The sequence below is a fragment of the Varanus komodoensis genome, unplaced genomic scaffold (genome assembly GCF_004798865.1).
Source record: "Varanus komodoensis strain SLA01 unplaced genomic scaffold, ASM479886v1 scaffold22, whole genome shotgun sequence".
NCBI lineage: Eukaryota > Metazoa > Chordata > Lepidosauria > Squamata > Varanidae > Varanus > Varanus komodoensis.
The window spans coordinates 18753370-18770047 of NW_025335606.1; the positions used below are offsets into that span (position 1 = coordinate 18753370).

A 16678-nucleotide genomic window follows, 5' to 3' on the forward strand; every position below is an offset into this window, starting at 1 on the left:
AAGGGTTTACTTTAAAACAGAAACAGAGAAACAGAAATAGAGCAAGTCAGGGGCTTCCTGGGCCATCTAGTCTGACCCCTGGCTCCAGCCAGCTCCACTCACGACATGCCCACCATGTGCATGTTTAGCCTATCCTTGAACACTGTCACCGATGGGGCCTCAACCACCTCCCGTGGAAGCCCATTCCATACCCTCGGGGTCCATACCCTCGGGGTCCTAACTGTCAGGAAGTACTTCCTGACATCTAAACGGAACCTTGGTTCCCTGAGCTTCACTCCGTTGGAGTGTGTACTGCCCTTCTCTGCAGGGGAGAACAGGACTCTACCCACCTCCATGTGACACCCCCTCACATACCTGTATGTCGCCAACAGATCCCCTCTGAGTCTCCTCTTCTCCAGGCTGAAAAGACGCAGTTCCCTCAGTCTCGCCTCATACAGCTTTCCCTGCAAACCAGTCGCTAACCTTGTGGCCCTACGCTGCACTGACTCTAACCTGGCTATATCCTTCTTGTAACAAGGGGCCCAAAACTGAACACAATACTCCAGTTGCAGGTGCACCAGAGTAACATAGAGTGGTAGTAATACCTCTCAATCTAGAAGCCATGCTTCTAGCTATGCAACCAAGGGTGGCATTCGCCCTCTTGACCACCGCATCACACTGCTGACTCATGTTTAGCCTGCAGTCAACCAGCACCCCAAGATCCCTTTCACAAGGGATGTTCTCCAGCCACTTGTTCCCTAACCTGTACTTATGACACCCATTCCTATGCCCCAAGTGCAAGACCTTGCACTTATCCACATTGAACGCCATCCTGTTGTCTCCTGCCCACTTCCATAGTCTGTCCAGATCCTTTTGGATATGGAGTACCTTCTCCTCAGTTGTGGCCACTCCTCAGTTGTGGCCACTGCCCTGGTTTTAGTACCATCTGCAAATTTGATCAGCAGACTGTTCACCCCTTCTTCCATGTCGTTGATGCCACCAAATATTTGGCCAAGTTTCATTGTTAAAAAGTATAAGGTATTTTTTTTTAATCTTGTACATATTTGTGTCTCCTGAAGGCCTTTAAGTAGGCAGTCAAAGGCAGAAAATGAAACATTGCAGTCAAAGGCAGGACAATCACAAGAAATTAAACTTTGTGCAGCCCCAAACAGGAAGCTGTTTACTGCCCTCTAGGGCAGAGAATTAATGTTGGTTTTCATAAACGAATTAGAAGACACTGCCCCTCTGTGGAGAGAGCTGCAGACACTCTCGTCTCTGAGCCTTTTTCTTACCTCTTTGATGTTTTCATACTTTTTGTTAGAGAAGTTCAGGGCAGCCCAGAACATTTCAGTAACAGCATGATAGACAAACTGGTACTGCTCCTGCCAAAGAAATAGGAGATGGATATGAGAAGAGTGCTTCTCTCCATAAAAGCCAGCTCCTAGAATCTCCGAGGTTCTACCATACTCTGGCATAGGCTTCCCTGAACTGATGCTCTCTAGATATTTTGGACTATAGGATTTTTAACCACTGGTCATGCTGTACACCAAAACATCTAATGGGTATCAGGTTGGCGAAGGCTGTAAGCAGTCTCACATTGGCCAGGACATGCAAGCAAGCCTTTGGTATGATGTCCATGGGGGCTATCCCATTCCCCAGTGGCTCTGACCCAGTTCTGTGGGTCCAGATATAAAACACGTTCTATGGGTTACAGCAGAGAGGCAGCAAAGCAGTACTCCAAAGACACCAGTGGCAGTTTATACTTTGGCTCTCACCCCAGTGGTAACTAGACACATCCCTTTAGCTTTGTCCATATGTGAATGACAGCTGTTTCTTCATATCAGGGAAAATAAAGCAATGTTACAAGGGATGCATCAAAGGGGAATTATGGATATGGAAGAGAGCAGAGATGGTCCTGCCTTTATGCAGAGTGAGGCAGCCGTGGATGCTGGGAGTGGAGTGGTTGCCTCTCTCTTGTCTTTGGCCATGGGCAGTAAAAGGTCTTGGGCCAACTGGGATGGAAGCAGCAGGCACAGGGCTCACCTGGGTTTGAACAGCAGCTGGTCTCTGCTTCCTCATTTGTAAGACGATATCAAAAATGTTGAAATGAGGAGGGATCCTCTGAAAAGACAGGGGAGAATGTGGCATTTGGAGGATATCTGGGCTTGCTTTCACATAAGAGCAAAGCCTCATAGAAGCAACGCACCTCTATTTAGATAAGTCCCCCATTTGTTACTCTGTTTTCCCCATTTCATGTTCCCTCTGAGGTGAGAGAACATATCCTAAGAGGCATTGTCTGAAAGAAGCAGAGGGCACAGGAGTTGAGACATTTTCCTGGGAGCTAAAAGCATTTCAATGAGATTGGAATGGGATTGGGCTGCCAAGTTCCTTTTCAGAGGCTACTTGTTCCCAAAACTGAGGACCAAGCTACATGTAACATTATTAATCTTCTTCATCATCAGTTTATCTGTATGCTGCTTTTCCAGGAGAAAGCCTTGCTCAAAATGGTGTATAGAAACATTATGACCCTTCCCCCAGTAAAATACAGCAACATTTTCTGACCATTCATTAACCTTAACAAATGGTAACAAGATAAGTCTTCATTGAGGTAGGTTAAACATATCACAGAAATAAATACATGGGCAAAATGCACAATAAAGAAATGTTAAGCAATCATACTAAGGCCTAACAAAAGAGAAATCCAAAAACAATTTAGCAACAAAAATACCTCTTGTTGAAGCTTAAAGCTAGCCACAAACACTAGCAGGTGGCACAGTGGTTTAAACCGCTGTGCTGCTGGGCTGGTTGATTGAAAGGTCGCCGGTTCGAATCTGCACAACGGGGTGAGTTCCCGTTGCTCTGTCCCAGCTCCTGCCAACCTTGCAGTTTGAAAGCATGCAAATGCAAGTACATAAAAAGGTACCACTTCGGTGGGCAAGCAACAGCGTTCCGTGCACCTCAATGTTTAGTCATGCTGGCCACATGACCACGGAGATTGTCTGCAGACAAACGCTGGCTCCCTTGGCTAAGAAACGGAGATGAGCACCACCCCCTAGAGTCAGGCATGACTGAACTTAATGTCAAGAGGAAACCTTTACCTTTAAACACTAGACATGACCCCAACCCCATCCTGATGATCATTAGTATGTGCATGAAGGATTAAAAAAATTGGTTTATCCTTGAGTTCAAGAATTTTCTTCCAAAAATAGCCAATGTGGGGATCCTTCAGATGTGTTAAGGTTCAACATTCACCACCCTGATCTAGGATAGTGGGAGCTAAAGTCTAACTCCTCTGGAGGATAGCAAATTGGGGAAGATTGTGCTAAATCCTACATCAGAGTGGGCAACTTGTAGCTATTGTGGCACTTTGGCCTACAAAATCCATGGCCCCTCACCATTGGCTAGGGGTGATGGGAGTTGTATGCCAAACCATCTGGAGGTGCAGGCATTGCCCACATGTCCTACTTGCTTGCCTAAGCATGCCGTTGTTCATACAAACAGACCAGAAGAATCAAGGCAGGCAGGCAGGCAGGCAGGCAGGCAGAGACAGACCCAAAGACAAACCGATTCATTGAGAAGTCAATTCAGCCCTTTCTTCCTTAGATCAGGCCCAACTTGCCTAAAGGGCTGAAATACCTGTTTGAGTAGCAACTGCCGTATATAATCCAGTGTACAGATGACACCTGTCCGGCCACAGCCAGCACTGCGAAGAGAGAAAAGAAGAAGGTAGTGAGAGATGGTCTATCTACAAAGTAACTTGGTTCTTTCAAATAGGCTTAAGCCAGGCATTGCAGTAGAAATGGGATTTTTTCCTCTGCCTGAACCTGTTGTTGCCCAGTTGGGAGAGACAGCATCTGAGCTCTGTGCTATCTATTTTAAACTCCCGGAATGATTTTACCACTCTATCTAAGCTTGGCAACCTTTCTATTCAACCCTAATTTTCCCACCATTTATTAACATTTTAAAACACAAGCCCTGTAAAATACAGATCTACTTAACATAGAAACATAGAAACAGAGCAAGTCAGAAGGGCCTCCCGGGCCATCCAGTCTGACCTCTGGCACCAGCCGGCTCCACTCACGACATGCCCACCATGTGGACGTCCAGCCTATCCTTGAACACCTGCACCAATGGGGCCTCAGGAACCTCTCGTGGAAGCCCATTCCACAGCCTCGGGGTCCTGACTGTCAGGAAGTGCTTCCTGGCATCCAAATGGAACCTTGGCTCCCTGAGCTTTGCTCCGTTGGAGCGTGTCCTGCCTTCCTCTGCAGGAGAGAACAGGTCTTCATACCTCCTTCCACTGCAAGAACCATCCATTTATTCCTTCTCTCCACATTAACCAGCTACCGGCCAAGAAGAGGCCTTGCTTGCTTATTTCGTGAGTGCAGCATTTACTCAGTGAGTGGGCAATGCTGTCTGTCTATAGGACTTTGCCCCAAGGTGCCCCCTACCTGCAATGCACACAGATGGGTACGGTGTCCTCACCCTGCTTACATCTCACATACTCAATCATATCAAGGAAGTGACCGTAAGTGTCTGGGATGCCCCGGTCTGGCCAGGCCATGTACTGGAAATGGGCAATAACATGTTCCTCCTAGGATGAGAAAATCAGTAATCAACACCCTTCTGTTTGGGCCATTTGGTCTCCTACAGAGCAGCCACATCATATAGAAAAGATGCTACCCATAAGCCATTCTTCCACTCTGCATGCTGGGTCTGCATTTGGTGGCAGAGACAGAACAAGTTTTAAAAGAACATTCTTAGCAGTGGGAGGTTTACATTTGCGTTTTGAACTGAGGGAGGGGAAAGCAGATTTTGAAATGTCATGTGTGACATTTAATTGTGAAAGGAGGGAACATTTTGTTTATATTTTCTGCCTCTGCAGACAAATTGTTTGAGCAAGGCCTTGAAGCCCTAATTGGTGAACCGTGTTCAAAATGATTTTGTAGATGTGTCCAAAAGTTGCTGTACTGTCGTGTTTATGAGTCCTCATTCATCAGCCAAGCGACCAAGATTTGATGGAGGCCACATTCTCACTTCCCAGGTATAGGGTCATCGCAGGGGACTGACAATGGCAGTGAACAGTGAAGGAACAGCTGCAGGGTGCAACAGCAGGTACAAAGTTCACCTGGTCCCTTCCAGGTATGTACAGGTGTACACAATCATACGAACCACCATGGCTTAAGCCACAGTGATTTGTTTCAGTCCGTGGAATGTGCTGATACATGGGAGCACCATTTCCTCAATTACCCACCAGGCATGGATTGTTGCATCATCCAGACCGTGGCAGCATGGCTTGCTTGAGGAGGAAATAATCCTCAAATAACCAACAACAAGCCACGGCGGATCTGATAGTTGTTTCCCCTAAACAAACCATGGCCTTCATATTCAGGAGACATGAGAAGCCCTGTGCTCTGGTGAATAATTAGCCTATGGCATCTGATGCATACCAACATGCCCTGAGCAAGCAATAAGAACTGTTGGTGGCATGTTTTCATTAACAGGTCAATGTGTCGAGATGTACACTCTCCACATTTAAATGATTATTTTTAAATTGCATTATTACATTTTCATTCTTTACATTTCTGTTCCATTCTTTAACTAAACTGCCTTTTTGGATTTACAAAAATCAATACATTAAAATACATTATAAAACATATGTATACAAACAAGTAAACAGACATCACAGACAGCAACACACATTTATCTGAAATAATTTTAAACTATGAATAATGGGGGGGGGGGGCTTGCATCATGTTTTGCATCCACAGAGCAGTGCTTTTCTTCTTGATGCTCCTTCAGCTCATTCTCAACTTCTGGAGAAGCCAGAAATTGAGAATGTAATACCCCAAGACTTGGACTTAGATGCCACCCCTACACCCCCTACTTAGATGCCCATGGCCCTGGCCTGGCCCCATCAGTTAAGAGTCTGCAAAATGATATCCCTACCTGATGAAATGTCAAAGAAAGCATTCGCTGAATGACATCAGGATTGAGCTCCTGTTCCTTGACCTGAAGCAGAGACAAGAAAACAGGCCATACTGCAGCTCAAAATCATCTATAGATCTGGGATTTGAGAAGACGTTGCACTCTTCCCATTATGCCATCTGCCTGAGATGCAGGTGGAATTGTGGAGCGGTTGTACAGATGCTATGCAAGCAAACTGTTGCTCTGGTGCTCAGGGGGCAGCATTTACACCATGGGTGGGAACACATGGTCCTCCAGATGTGCAGTGCAAATTCCACCAGTCCTAAATCATAGTGAGCGTTGAGGGCAGCTGCACTCCACATCTGGGGAGCCATACATTCCCTATCCCAGATCTACAAATAATTGCTTTATGTCAGCCTATTTCAACCTGCTTGACCTTGTTGGAATATCTACCATGGCAAGCTTGAACCAGTAGAATGTCAGTGCCCGTACCCTCCCAGCCAACTCTTCCATCAAAAATCCAAGCAAGCAAGCCACCCTGCCCCCACCCCCGCCAATAGTTGGAGATTTAAAATTTTGTGAAGGGGATCTAGAGCTTTGACTGCACTCTCTCAACACTCTTGTCAAGAAGTGGACTTAACTGAAGGTGAAGTCACAAATAACATGGGAGGAAGCAGATTCAGAAAAGAGCAAAGGAAGCTCTTCTTCACATAAGCAAGTTATGAAATTAGCTGAAATAAGAAATGCTGAAGGCCCCTTGCTAACTTGGTTCTCAGAATGGATTAAGCCAATTCATTAAATATACATGACTCTACAATATACAGTGGTGCCTCAGCTCATGAATGCCTTGGTTTGCAACGAACCACGGGTCGTTGGTTCGTTGTGAACCAAGGGTCACGAACAAAAATTTCATGAAAATTTTGACTTGGGTTGCGAACTCCACATTGGGTGGCAACCAAGATCATGGCTATCTCCCCCCACCCCCCAAGTGGGGAGATGACCACGAGCACAGTTGCGTTCATGAAGGGAAGACATAGAGGAGCTGACAAGAGAAGAACTTGCTGAACTCCAGAGTGAGCAGCAGGAGGCACTTGCTGAGGAGGATTCCACTGAGGAAGAGGAAGACAGGGAGGAGGTTAGCAGTGATGTGATACAATCCATTATGAAAAAATGGAATGAGTGCCAGGATTTCTTTGAAAAGCTCCACCCCAACATAACTGTAACGAACAGAGTGTTGAATCATATGAACGATAACATGGTCTCTCATTTCTGGAGGGTTATGCAGCGCAGGAAAAAACAAGTGACTATAGACAAATTTTTCATCAAAATTGACCCTGCAGCTAAGAGACAAAAAAGAGAGGAAACCCCTGAAAGAGATCTCCCCAATATCCTTATGGAGGGGGTCTCTCCCTCAAAACAATAACCTCCCCCTCACCTAGGTTAGTGTTCTCCACTGTACTGTACAGTACTTTGTTACTTTGTTGTTCTTTGTCCCTTTGTTTCAAATTTTTCTGATTTAAAAAAAAATAATTACAGAATGGATTAACCTTATTTACATTGAACCTTATGGGGAAATTTGACTTGGGTCACACCCAATTTGGATCACAACCAGAGTTGTGGAACGGATTAAGTTCATGGGCCAAGGTACCACTGTATAGGGATATACAACCCTGTGTAAGCAGGACTGGATCCAGATCTGTAGTGACCCCTGGCAAAGAACTATCTGGAAGGTCCCGCTGCCCCCTTCCCCCATGCTAGTCAGTTCCACATGGTGGTGGCAGGAAGAAGTGGCTAAGAACAGCCATTTTGAATTTCCCACAATCCTATGGCACGAAGATACCTTAGGATCAGCTTGAAGATTCACCTGTCTGGAATGGGATAGTGGGAGGAAGGGGAGGACTAATGCAGCATCTACACATAGAAACCCTGCCAGGCACTGGGGCCCCTGTAGTTGCTCTGGGTACTAGCTGCTGATGCAGGGTCTAAATATTGGCCCTCCAAGTATCAGAGACTGTGGACAAATAGAGGGAGGTCATCATGTGGTTAAGACTGCAGGTCTGGGACTCAGGAGATCTGGAGCCAACTGGGTGACTTTGGGTCAGCCACAGACACTCAGCCAGGGTACCTCACAGGATTGCTTTTGTGAGCATAAGGTTGAGAGGAAGAGGAGAATTATGTAAGCCCACTTGAGCAACTTGAAATGTTTCTGCTTATGCAACACATGCAAACTAGGGGCTAGGCTGGACTCCTTACTCCACGGCTTGCTGCCTATGCACATGCAACCAGTGGCATGGTCTAGCCAGGGTTCATAGGGTTGAAGCACCATGATTTTTGGGTAGCAGAGACCAAGCCATCACCTGCTGCCCCACTCAGGTTTCCCTATTTCTTCTGAGCCTAGCAACAATCCTCACAGTAGCTGGTGGGGAATGAGATTTCCAAGCAACAGTATGGGGTCTGTATTCCTAGCAATCCCTGTTGTAACATGATGTATTTTGGTGTGGCCTGGTCTTGAATGGGTAGCTCAGACCCAGTCTTCTAAAGATGCATATATCACATGCACCCACCCATAAATACAGAGTGATATGGATCCATGCAGCTACTTGCATTCTTGGACTTGCTTTGGGGACATGACTAAGAGGACTGTTACAACACAAGCCTGCAGTTCCACAGGTATCACTGTACCACTGCAAGTGACCAGCTCACCTGTGACACTGAAAAGGGCCCAAAGTGCAAGGTTTCCTCTGCCAAAGGCCAATAGCGTTCACACTTTTTCTGGAAGAAAAGGAAAGCAAAGGAGGTTAGCTAAGATTCTGGGATGGTGACAACAGCAGTTCTCCAACTGAAGCTACAAGGTCAGATGAGTGGCACAAGAAGGCACCCCCGCTTCCTGCTGCCATCCCTCCTTTGCTAGGTCTCACCTTGCCCATTTCCACTTCCCGGCAAGCCATGACAATCACCTGCAATGAGAGAAGACAATAAAAGTGAAGGTCATGTGTGTTTCGTCATTTGTTCTCAGAGGCACCACTCCTGTAAAAATGGGCTAGCAAAATGCCTTCTTGGACTAGTAGAATCAAGATTGCAAAGTGTGGGCAATTATGGGAGGTCCAACTAAAGTCACTTTTGCACACATGCAGTTGTGCCACATGTTTGCCAACTCAAACAACTTGTGTGACTGACTGTACGTTACGTTTGAAGAACTACTTGCATGAGCAGAAAGAATTGGTGGAGCTCTGTTCATACCATCTGAGTTTGTGGGGTGACAGCATCAGGTACTGCCCATTGCAAGGATCCTTTGCAGAGCAATTCTCAGTGGAGACCAAGTAAATGATGGAGGCAAGCATTCTTAGCCTTCCCTAAACACCAACTCAAAGTGCAGCACTCAGTTCTTGCACAGAGGAACAAATGGTAGCCACTCATGTATATCTAGTAAGAACTAAAGAAGCCACAAATGGAGTGGAGATTAAGCCTGTTCTCTGCCATAGGAGAGGGCTTTACTTTTCATATATATAAAATGGAGATGAGGCACACCTGCCATTTGTCAAACAAGTGGAACACATGCAACAAATGTGGCAGCATGCTATCACCTTTTGAAAAGCAGTGCAGTGCAAGTTGCCAACTAGCCATGCGTGGTGTCCTATAGCTCCCATTCTCTCTGAGGAGGATGGAAGCTGTAGTCCAACAAATATCAGGCTGAGGAAGGCTGCTATAAAATGGAAGGGTTAAGCAGGCCATTTCATTCCTTGAACTCCTCAACTCTTCCATTTCCAGTTGACTGTAGCTGCAAAGCAATGCACTTTTTCTTTTCCATCCTGGGGCTACTGAACATTGGGCTATTTTGGGGGCAAGTGTTTGGCCCTTACATCTTTTTTTTTTTTTTAATTAAACCTTGGGGTTCCTACAATCATGCTGATGCCTTTTCAGCAGCTCCATTTCTGTTGACACTCACCCCTTGAGTTTGCTATTTCCTGAGGCTGAGATGCAGCAGGATCTGTTGTAATCTACTGAGCCTAATTGTCTTCCTACTCCCAGCATGCTTTCAAATCCAGCAACTCCATCTGCAATCCAGCCATACAACTCACCTTCACCCTGTATTGCCAAATCATCCTCCAGAAGTCAAGTACTGTGTGAGCAAGAGGTCCTTGGGTTGCAATGTAGCACCTCTTGTTATCCACACCCTGGGAGGAGGAAAAGCAAAGCAAATGCCAGTCAGCACCTTGCATTATGCTGAACAGCACCCTCTACAGTTGTGCTGCAGTACTGCGTTACCACAGATAACCTGAGGAATTCCTCATACAAAAGAATGGGAGGTCGGGTTGTAGGGAGTTACCACTGGTTCAAGACTGGTCTAAGATTAGTGTAGACCAGAAGGCTTTGGATAATTTGCCTATTTTGTTTGCACTTCCTAGCTCACTGGTGTGTCACTGAGAACTAGAACTATATTTTAAATGTGTAATCTGAGAATGTATACATTGCAGGAAGAGTCTTTACATGTTTGGGGCAGCAGTTCCCAAACTGTGTGCTATTGAGACTTATTAATCTGCAATGGCACAACTAACTGGGTTGCCCTGAGAAATAAAATCCAGCCTCAAAAGATAGGACTAAAGGAAGTAACCTTCTGTATCTCTGCATGATTTACTGTACAGGTTAGGTTTTCTTGACTCAAGAGCCGAGTGCTGACACCTTTCATCACTCCCAAAGATGCAGCAAAACTCTCACTGTGAGAATTGGCAGATAGTTGAATCTCTGCATGATCCACTGTTTTGGGCTTCTCTCATTCTAGTCATGAGGTATATCTAGGCCACCAATTCATGCTGGAGTACCCATGATAGTAGGCCATTCTTACCATTACAGACTCCAAAAGGAAACTGCCTGGACTGTATAAAAGTGAACAGTGCCTGGGTTCTCACACCACAGCAGCTCAGTATCAGTAACTCGTTCCAACTTGAAAAAGGCTACCCTGACAAGCCATGGGCTTGCTTGGTCCATGTTCCAGGTGTTATTTGACCCATGATGGGTTGTCATGTCATCCAAACCCAGGGCAGCACTGTAATTGTTGGTGGCAGAGATTGACTGGCAAGCCACTCAACAAGATGAGCAAAAATCCCTAAAACCCTTTGCAATCTTACCCATGTCACTGCACACCCAAGTGGCACATTAGAGCAACCATCACAGGTTTGCCACCTTTAAAAATTATTTTTTGGGCCTCAGAAATATGTATCAGTGACTTCATAAATTTAAAAACAGTTGGTCTTTTGGAGATGCAAAAGTGCATAACTGCATCTGCCTGATATATGATGTCTTGCCTGGTTGATGCTCATGTAAATTTTCACTGTCAAAGGGAGGCAAGTGCATCTGGAAACACAGATGAAAACTGACAAGGAAAGACTGCATATAGGCTAATTTGTGCACAAGTACCAAGCTGTAATTAAAAATAACCAGCAAAGCAGAGAAAAGTGGAAGAAGTAAGTGCACCAAATGGGGACAATGACAAGATCTTCCTCTTATCAGTGTAATCCTTTGGATTTTAAGTGTTGGGCTGGCAGTTCTCACTGTCCTCCAGATTCTCAGCCCTTCCTTGGTTCTTCAGCTACCCCAGAAAGTGGGGGTATTAACATCTCCCTTCTTGCATTCCTTTCTGGAGCATGTACTGCTGTGGACAGCCACAAGAGCACACTTGCATAACTCCAAAGATCAACAAAAATATTTTGGGGAAACAAAATTATGAACACAATCAGGCAATTTTCTGGGTCCCAACTGCATATTGGTGAAGCTTTGGGGAAAAAACCCAGCAGCAGCGAATGGAGAGAGATAGTGATTGGAGCAGGAATGGGGAGACAAAAAGGGTTCTGCCATGAAGGACACTGGGATGATGGTTGGAGGGGGAAGGCAGAAGGAGACCAAGCCATGACAAGCCCAACTGTTTCATCAGGTGGTCCAGGGGTTGTTCCGAGGACCAACCCACTGTGGCTTACTTCTCATTTCATACAAATGCAGCCGATGTTCCCAATGTTAATTTAGACTAATGTAGGTCAGTGCCTCAGCTAACATACACCTGGGGAATCACACAGCTGTTTGTGGTGGATGTCAGACATCTGTTACCTGAATGAAGTTGGCATTGATGTAGTCTGTTTGGCCTTCTTCCACCAGTAAGTTCAGAACAACTCTGGTCTGATCATCTATAAAAAGACAAGGAGTTAGGATGTAGAAAAGAGACAATGCTTTTTCTACCTCTTTAGGCTGGAACTGTGTAGTACAAAATAAGGTGGACACAAGATAGACCTCCAGAAGTTTTGGACTTCAGCAATCAGAATCCCAGATCTGAATAGAGAGACCCAAAATCAACACTACTCTCTGGCCCAGCAGGCACACCAATGGGTATGCTGGACCAGTTATACTGTCTGAATCCCAACATCTCCTTTTTAGTCAAGGGATTTGCCCTCTGACTTGAATAGATATGCCTTTGGCCACCACTGATAAAATACTGTGGGAAACATTTCCACAGTGTGCATTGCTCAGCAAAGGAGAAGAATGGGGAGGCCTGCTCGAGAGATACTCAGCTAAGCAAATAGATTGGCTCGGTGTGCCTTTCACAGAAAAAGTTCCTGAAACAATTAGATTGTCCAGAGAAAGCCAGGCAGATCCACCTGTGAGACTAATAAAGTACTTGTTCTGTTGATAGTTTTACAACCACTCTGTTCGGACCACCCTGGCTTGGACTATAATTCCCATCATTTCCAACGCACTGGCTATGCTGGGACTGATAGGAGCTGTAGTCAAAATATTTTGTGGTCCCAAAGCTGGGGGACAGATGATTCAGAACTTAGTGCGAGGCTGTCATATGTATAAAAAACTCATTCAGGAAATCTCTGACACCTTCAACTACCACTTTTCACTTTTCACAGTTCTGTCAACTACATCTTATTCTGTGATTCATCCCCTGCGTGACTCGGAGCTTTATATAAATGTCCTGCCATTACAGCAGCCCTCTCCAGAGTGTAGGCAGGCTGGTATGGGAAAAAGTAGTTCATTTAGTAATTAGCTGATGGATTTGAGATCCCTCTTGCCTCTCTGAGATACTGAGAGTGGATTGCAAAAACTGGGGGTTGAGCCAACACCTCAGACAGATGGGCAATCAACATGAGCATTTTATCTTGGTATTTTAATATCTGGCTTACATATGGGACACACAGCGCACACCCCAACCTGTTGTGGTAACACTATTTCTCCCCAGTATTCTAGGGCTTCTCAAATGAGAACTTTCCCTTTGGTTTCCTAATGCTACAACAGTTTACTGGTAGGAGTGGGTTTGAAGCTGTCAAACCTGTTTTGCAATAGTACCCCTCACTTCCATGACTTTCTGCTCTTCCTTCTCTCCTATTTTTAACTCATGCTGAGTTTCATGAGAATAGCTGGCACCCGCTCCCCCAAAAGAAAAGCCCCAACAACACCCAAGATCTTTCTTCAGTCCTGCACCTGCCATGTCCATCTTCTCCTCCTGCACCCTGTTTAGGTTTTTTGCAGCTACTTTTGACTATGCACCTCCAGAGCTACATGGATGTGAATAACCATGCAATTTATTTTAAAACTTGCATCCCTAAAGGTACCTGTGCAATTTACTGATTCTAAAGTGCGGGGGGGGGGGAGCAAAATGGCACCATGTCCTCCCATTTCCTCACAACTCCAGTGGTTTGTGTCATGGTAGAAGCACAAACAAGAAAACACACAAGACCTTCAAATTCCCGCAGTTACAAGAGTATACCTTTACGGGTGACACTCTGTAAACACAGCGATCCCATGTGGATCCTGCCCTGGCAATTCTAGCCTGATATTCTTCTGGTGGCTGCTAGGAATGCTCCACTTGGGGTGGAGAAGCCAAAGCAGGGGACTGGGATAGCGTGGCTGGTTCCACGAAGAAGTCAGCCCTGAGAAGGAGTGAGTGCTCCTCAGGCAATGGATGCTGAGCTCAAACCCGACTTTGGGAAGCGAGCAGTACTTTTCCTTCCCCATGCAGGACGGCCAACTCACATGGCAAGATGTCTTTGTAACGGTTCTTCTTGATATTCTCCTTCCGGCCCCCAGCTTCCACAGAAATGCCCTGCTGTTGCTGGAATGCTACAGTCCGAGCCCTGATTTCCTGTCAGGAGACAGAACCATTGACTGACTTGGTTATTTAAGTCCTTACCTGCTGCTTTGCTGCTGGGTCACAGGGTTTCAGGGTGAGTGGCCAGAAGAGAAAATCGACATGCAAGAATTATAAGATGTGAGGGGTGTTTGCTTTTCTGAGAGGCTGTGGTAATGGATGATGGCTTTGGGGCTTATTATTGAAAAACTTTCCCTCTCTCCACAGTGGATCACTTCTGGGAGCCGGCTATGGCTTGTCCTGTATCCAGCTCATTCCCTGCCTTTTCTCTTGGCTCTGGGTTACTCACAGCAATTCTATTGGTTCTGATATTATCATGGTATTAGAAAAAAATTATGCTGCATGGGGCAGAGGGTAAGAAGGAGCAAAGAGCACTGGTGGGAGGTAAATGTCATCCCACATGCTCCATTTCTGAAAGGAGAATGACAGTACCTATGAATCCTCCTAACCTAAGCATATTTTCTCTGAAATAAATCTTATTGATTCCAATGGAATTAACTTTCAAGTGAGCGTGCTTAGGTTTGCAAGCTTATTTTCATTTCCTTCACCTAATGTGGCTACAGCATGTTTGTGAAAAGTGCAGCCCCATCAAGGAACAACGATGATTTAGCAGAGCATGCATGTGGCTTGTCTGGAGGGGGTGCACTTGCCCCCTTTCCTCTCTCTTGTGATTTTTAACCACAGATCAGGCCCTAGCATGTGTCGAAGTGAGGTAGTTGCTTCAGGCAGCAGATTTGGAGGTGACACAGAAAGGCAGCAAATAGTTACTTCCTTTGCTCTTGCTGTGTTTCATTGCCAGAGATGGGGCAAGACACTTGTGAGATTCTCAGACCCAGCAGCCAAAGAACTTAGCCGGCTTCAGGCTAAGCAAATGGGTGGGGGGTACTAAGTCATTTACTTCTTCACCTCGGGCACCAAAAGGTCTTGGACTGGTCCTGTTTGACTGCTGCAGCTCATCTCTTTCTGCTGCTTCCGCTGAGCTTCCGACGAATCCCAAGAATCCTGTTTTGTGTCTCCTGTAGCCTTCTCTGATTAGTCAAGATGGTGGACCCTAATTGCCATGGGGCTGTTGCCTTTCCCGGGGATCCATGGCCAGGGCTGCTCACACGCCAATCACAGCTATGCCATACCAAGCTGTTAACAGGGAAACATGCGGGGAGTGGCCATGGAAGGAAGAGGAGACGGAAGAGGTTCAGTGGCAATGCTTGATTGGTTTGGTGCTGGGTCTGATGGAATTTAGCAATGTGGTGCTCCTACCAGGGTAACTGCTTCCACGTGGCCAAAAAGGGGGAAATTCATCCTGATGAAAGAGGCCATAAATTTGCATGGACAAATTTATGTGTATAGATGTAACATGTACAAATAATAACTATGATTTAAAAAGAAATATAAGATACTTCACCATTGTGGAGAAGATCTGCTAGGTGACCAATGTGCCTGGTCAGTCCTCTGTCAAGGCACCAGTGGCCATTGATCCTCATGGTTCTTTAACTTAAGACCAGACTTGGACAGGGCAGCCCATCAAAGAGAGAACTGTCCTCTACCATCTCTCCAAAGTATTATTATTTTTATTATTTGGGACATTTCTAACCCGTCCAATCACTACGTGTCTCTGGATGGCTTACAACAATGGTTCAGTAAACAGAACAAGAAATACAACAATATAAAATATCCAATTATTAGCCCAAACAGTAATAATATTAATAACACTAATTAATCCCATGACTGGTATTAATACAACACAATTAAAATTTAAACTTTAAAATACTGGGTGAACAAATAGGTCATTTTATTTATAAAATAAATAAAAATTATAATAGAATAAATTATTCTTTTCATTTATAAAAAGAATAAAAAAGTAGAGGCCTTCCCCCTGTAAAGTAGGACATCCAGCCACCCAGGATGTCTTGGAAGATCAACCAGGAGCAGCTCTCTTGCTTTTGCCACCTCTTCCTTCCTGCCTCTGCAGTAGCTGCTTGAGACAATGGCTGTAGCCATTCCTGCCCCTGCCATTCACTCTGGCCCAGAGCACAAGGCAACTTGTGTGCCACTGGTACAATATTTATGTATTAAATTTATTTGTAGACCACCTTAAAGAATGGAACCCCTTCCAAAGTGGCATACAGGATAAAAAACAAAACAATAAAGTTCAGTTTCAATTCTTTTTTAATTAAAAAGAAAAGCAGTAACCCACAAATTAAGAGGACAACCAGAGAACCCTGTTAATCCTTAGTGGAAGCCTATTCTAGAGGTGTGGGGCCACTGCTGAATAGACCCTTTCCCTTTCTATCTATGTGCAGATGGCACCTACTCAAGCTTGCCTTCCATTGTAAGAGATGATGATGATGAAGAAATATTTTCAATTTTGTAGCATTTATAAACCAAGAGAACCCATAGTCCCATTAATAATAAATATTGATATAACCATTTGGTCCAGAAATAGCTTTCTAGGCTAGTGGTTCCCTGACTGATAATAACCCTGCAGACAATAGCCAGATCCAAGGCACTGGTCACAAAATCTTCCAATCTCCCCGAGTATATTTTTAGAACACTGAAACCATCATCCGGCCCTGCTGGGATCAGCAAAGCTGGTTTTTCTGGTTCAGTGCTTTCTTTCCTTTCTCAGAACTT

General features: G+C 45.2%; 1 protein-coding gene across 1 annotated transcript in view; it reads right to left on the reverse strand.

Annotated features, from left to right (window-relative positions):
• Window positions 1-16678, reverse strand: part of PTPN18 (protein tyrosine phosphatase non-receptor type 18) — a 53661-nt gene that overhangs the window by 13008 nt on the left and 23975 nt on the right. Inside the window, exons 3-12 of the mRNA XM_044431068.1 lie at window positions 13933-14041; window positions 12007-12083; window positions 9987-10082; window positions 8826-8864; window positions 8611-8679; window positions 5929-5991; window positions 4431-4573; window positions 3616-3682; window positions 2023-2100; window positions 1272-1361 (exon numbers count right to left, since the gene is read on the reverse strand). Coding sequence (XP_044287003.1) covers window positions 1272-1361; window positions 2023-2100; window positions 3616-3682; window positions 4431-4573; window positions 5929-5991; window positions 8611-8679; window positions 8826-8864; window positions 9987-10082; window positions 12007-12083; window positions 13933-14041 — 831 coding nt within the window. The remainder of the gene's footprint in view (window positions 1-1271; window positions 1362-2022; window positions 2101-3615; window positions 3683-4430; window positions 4574-5928; window positions 5992-8610; window positions 8680-8825; window positions 8865-9986; window positions 10083-12006; window positions 12084-13932; window positions 14042-16678) is intronic.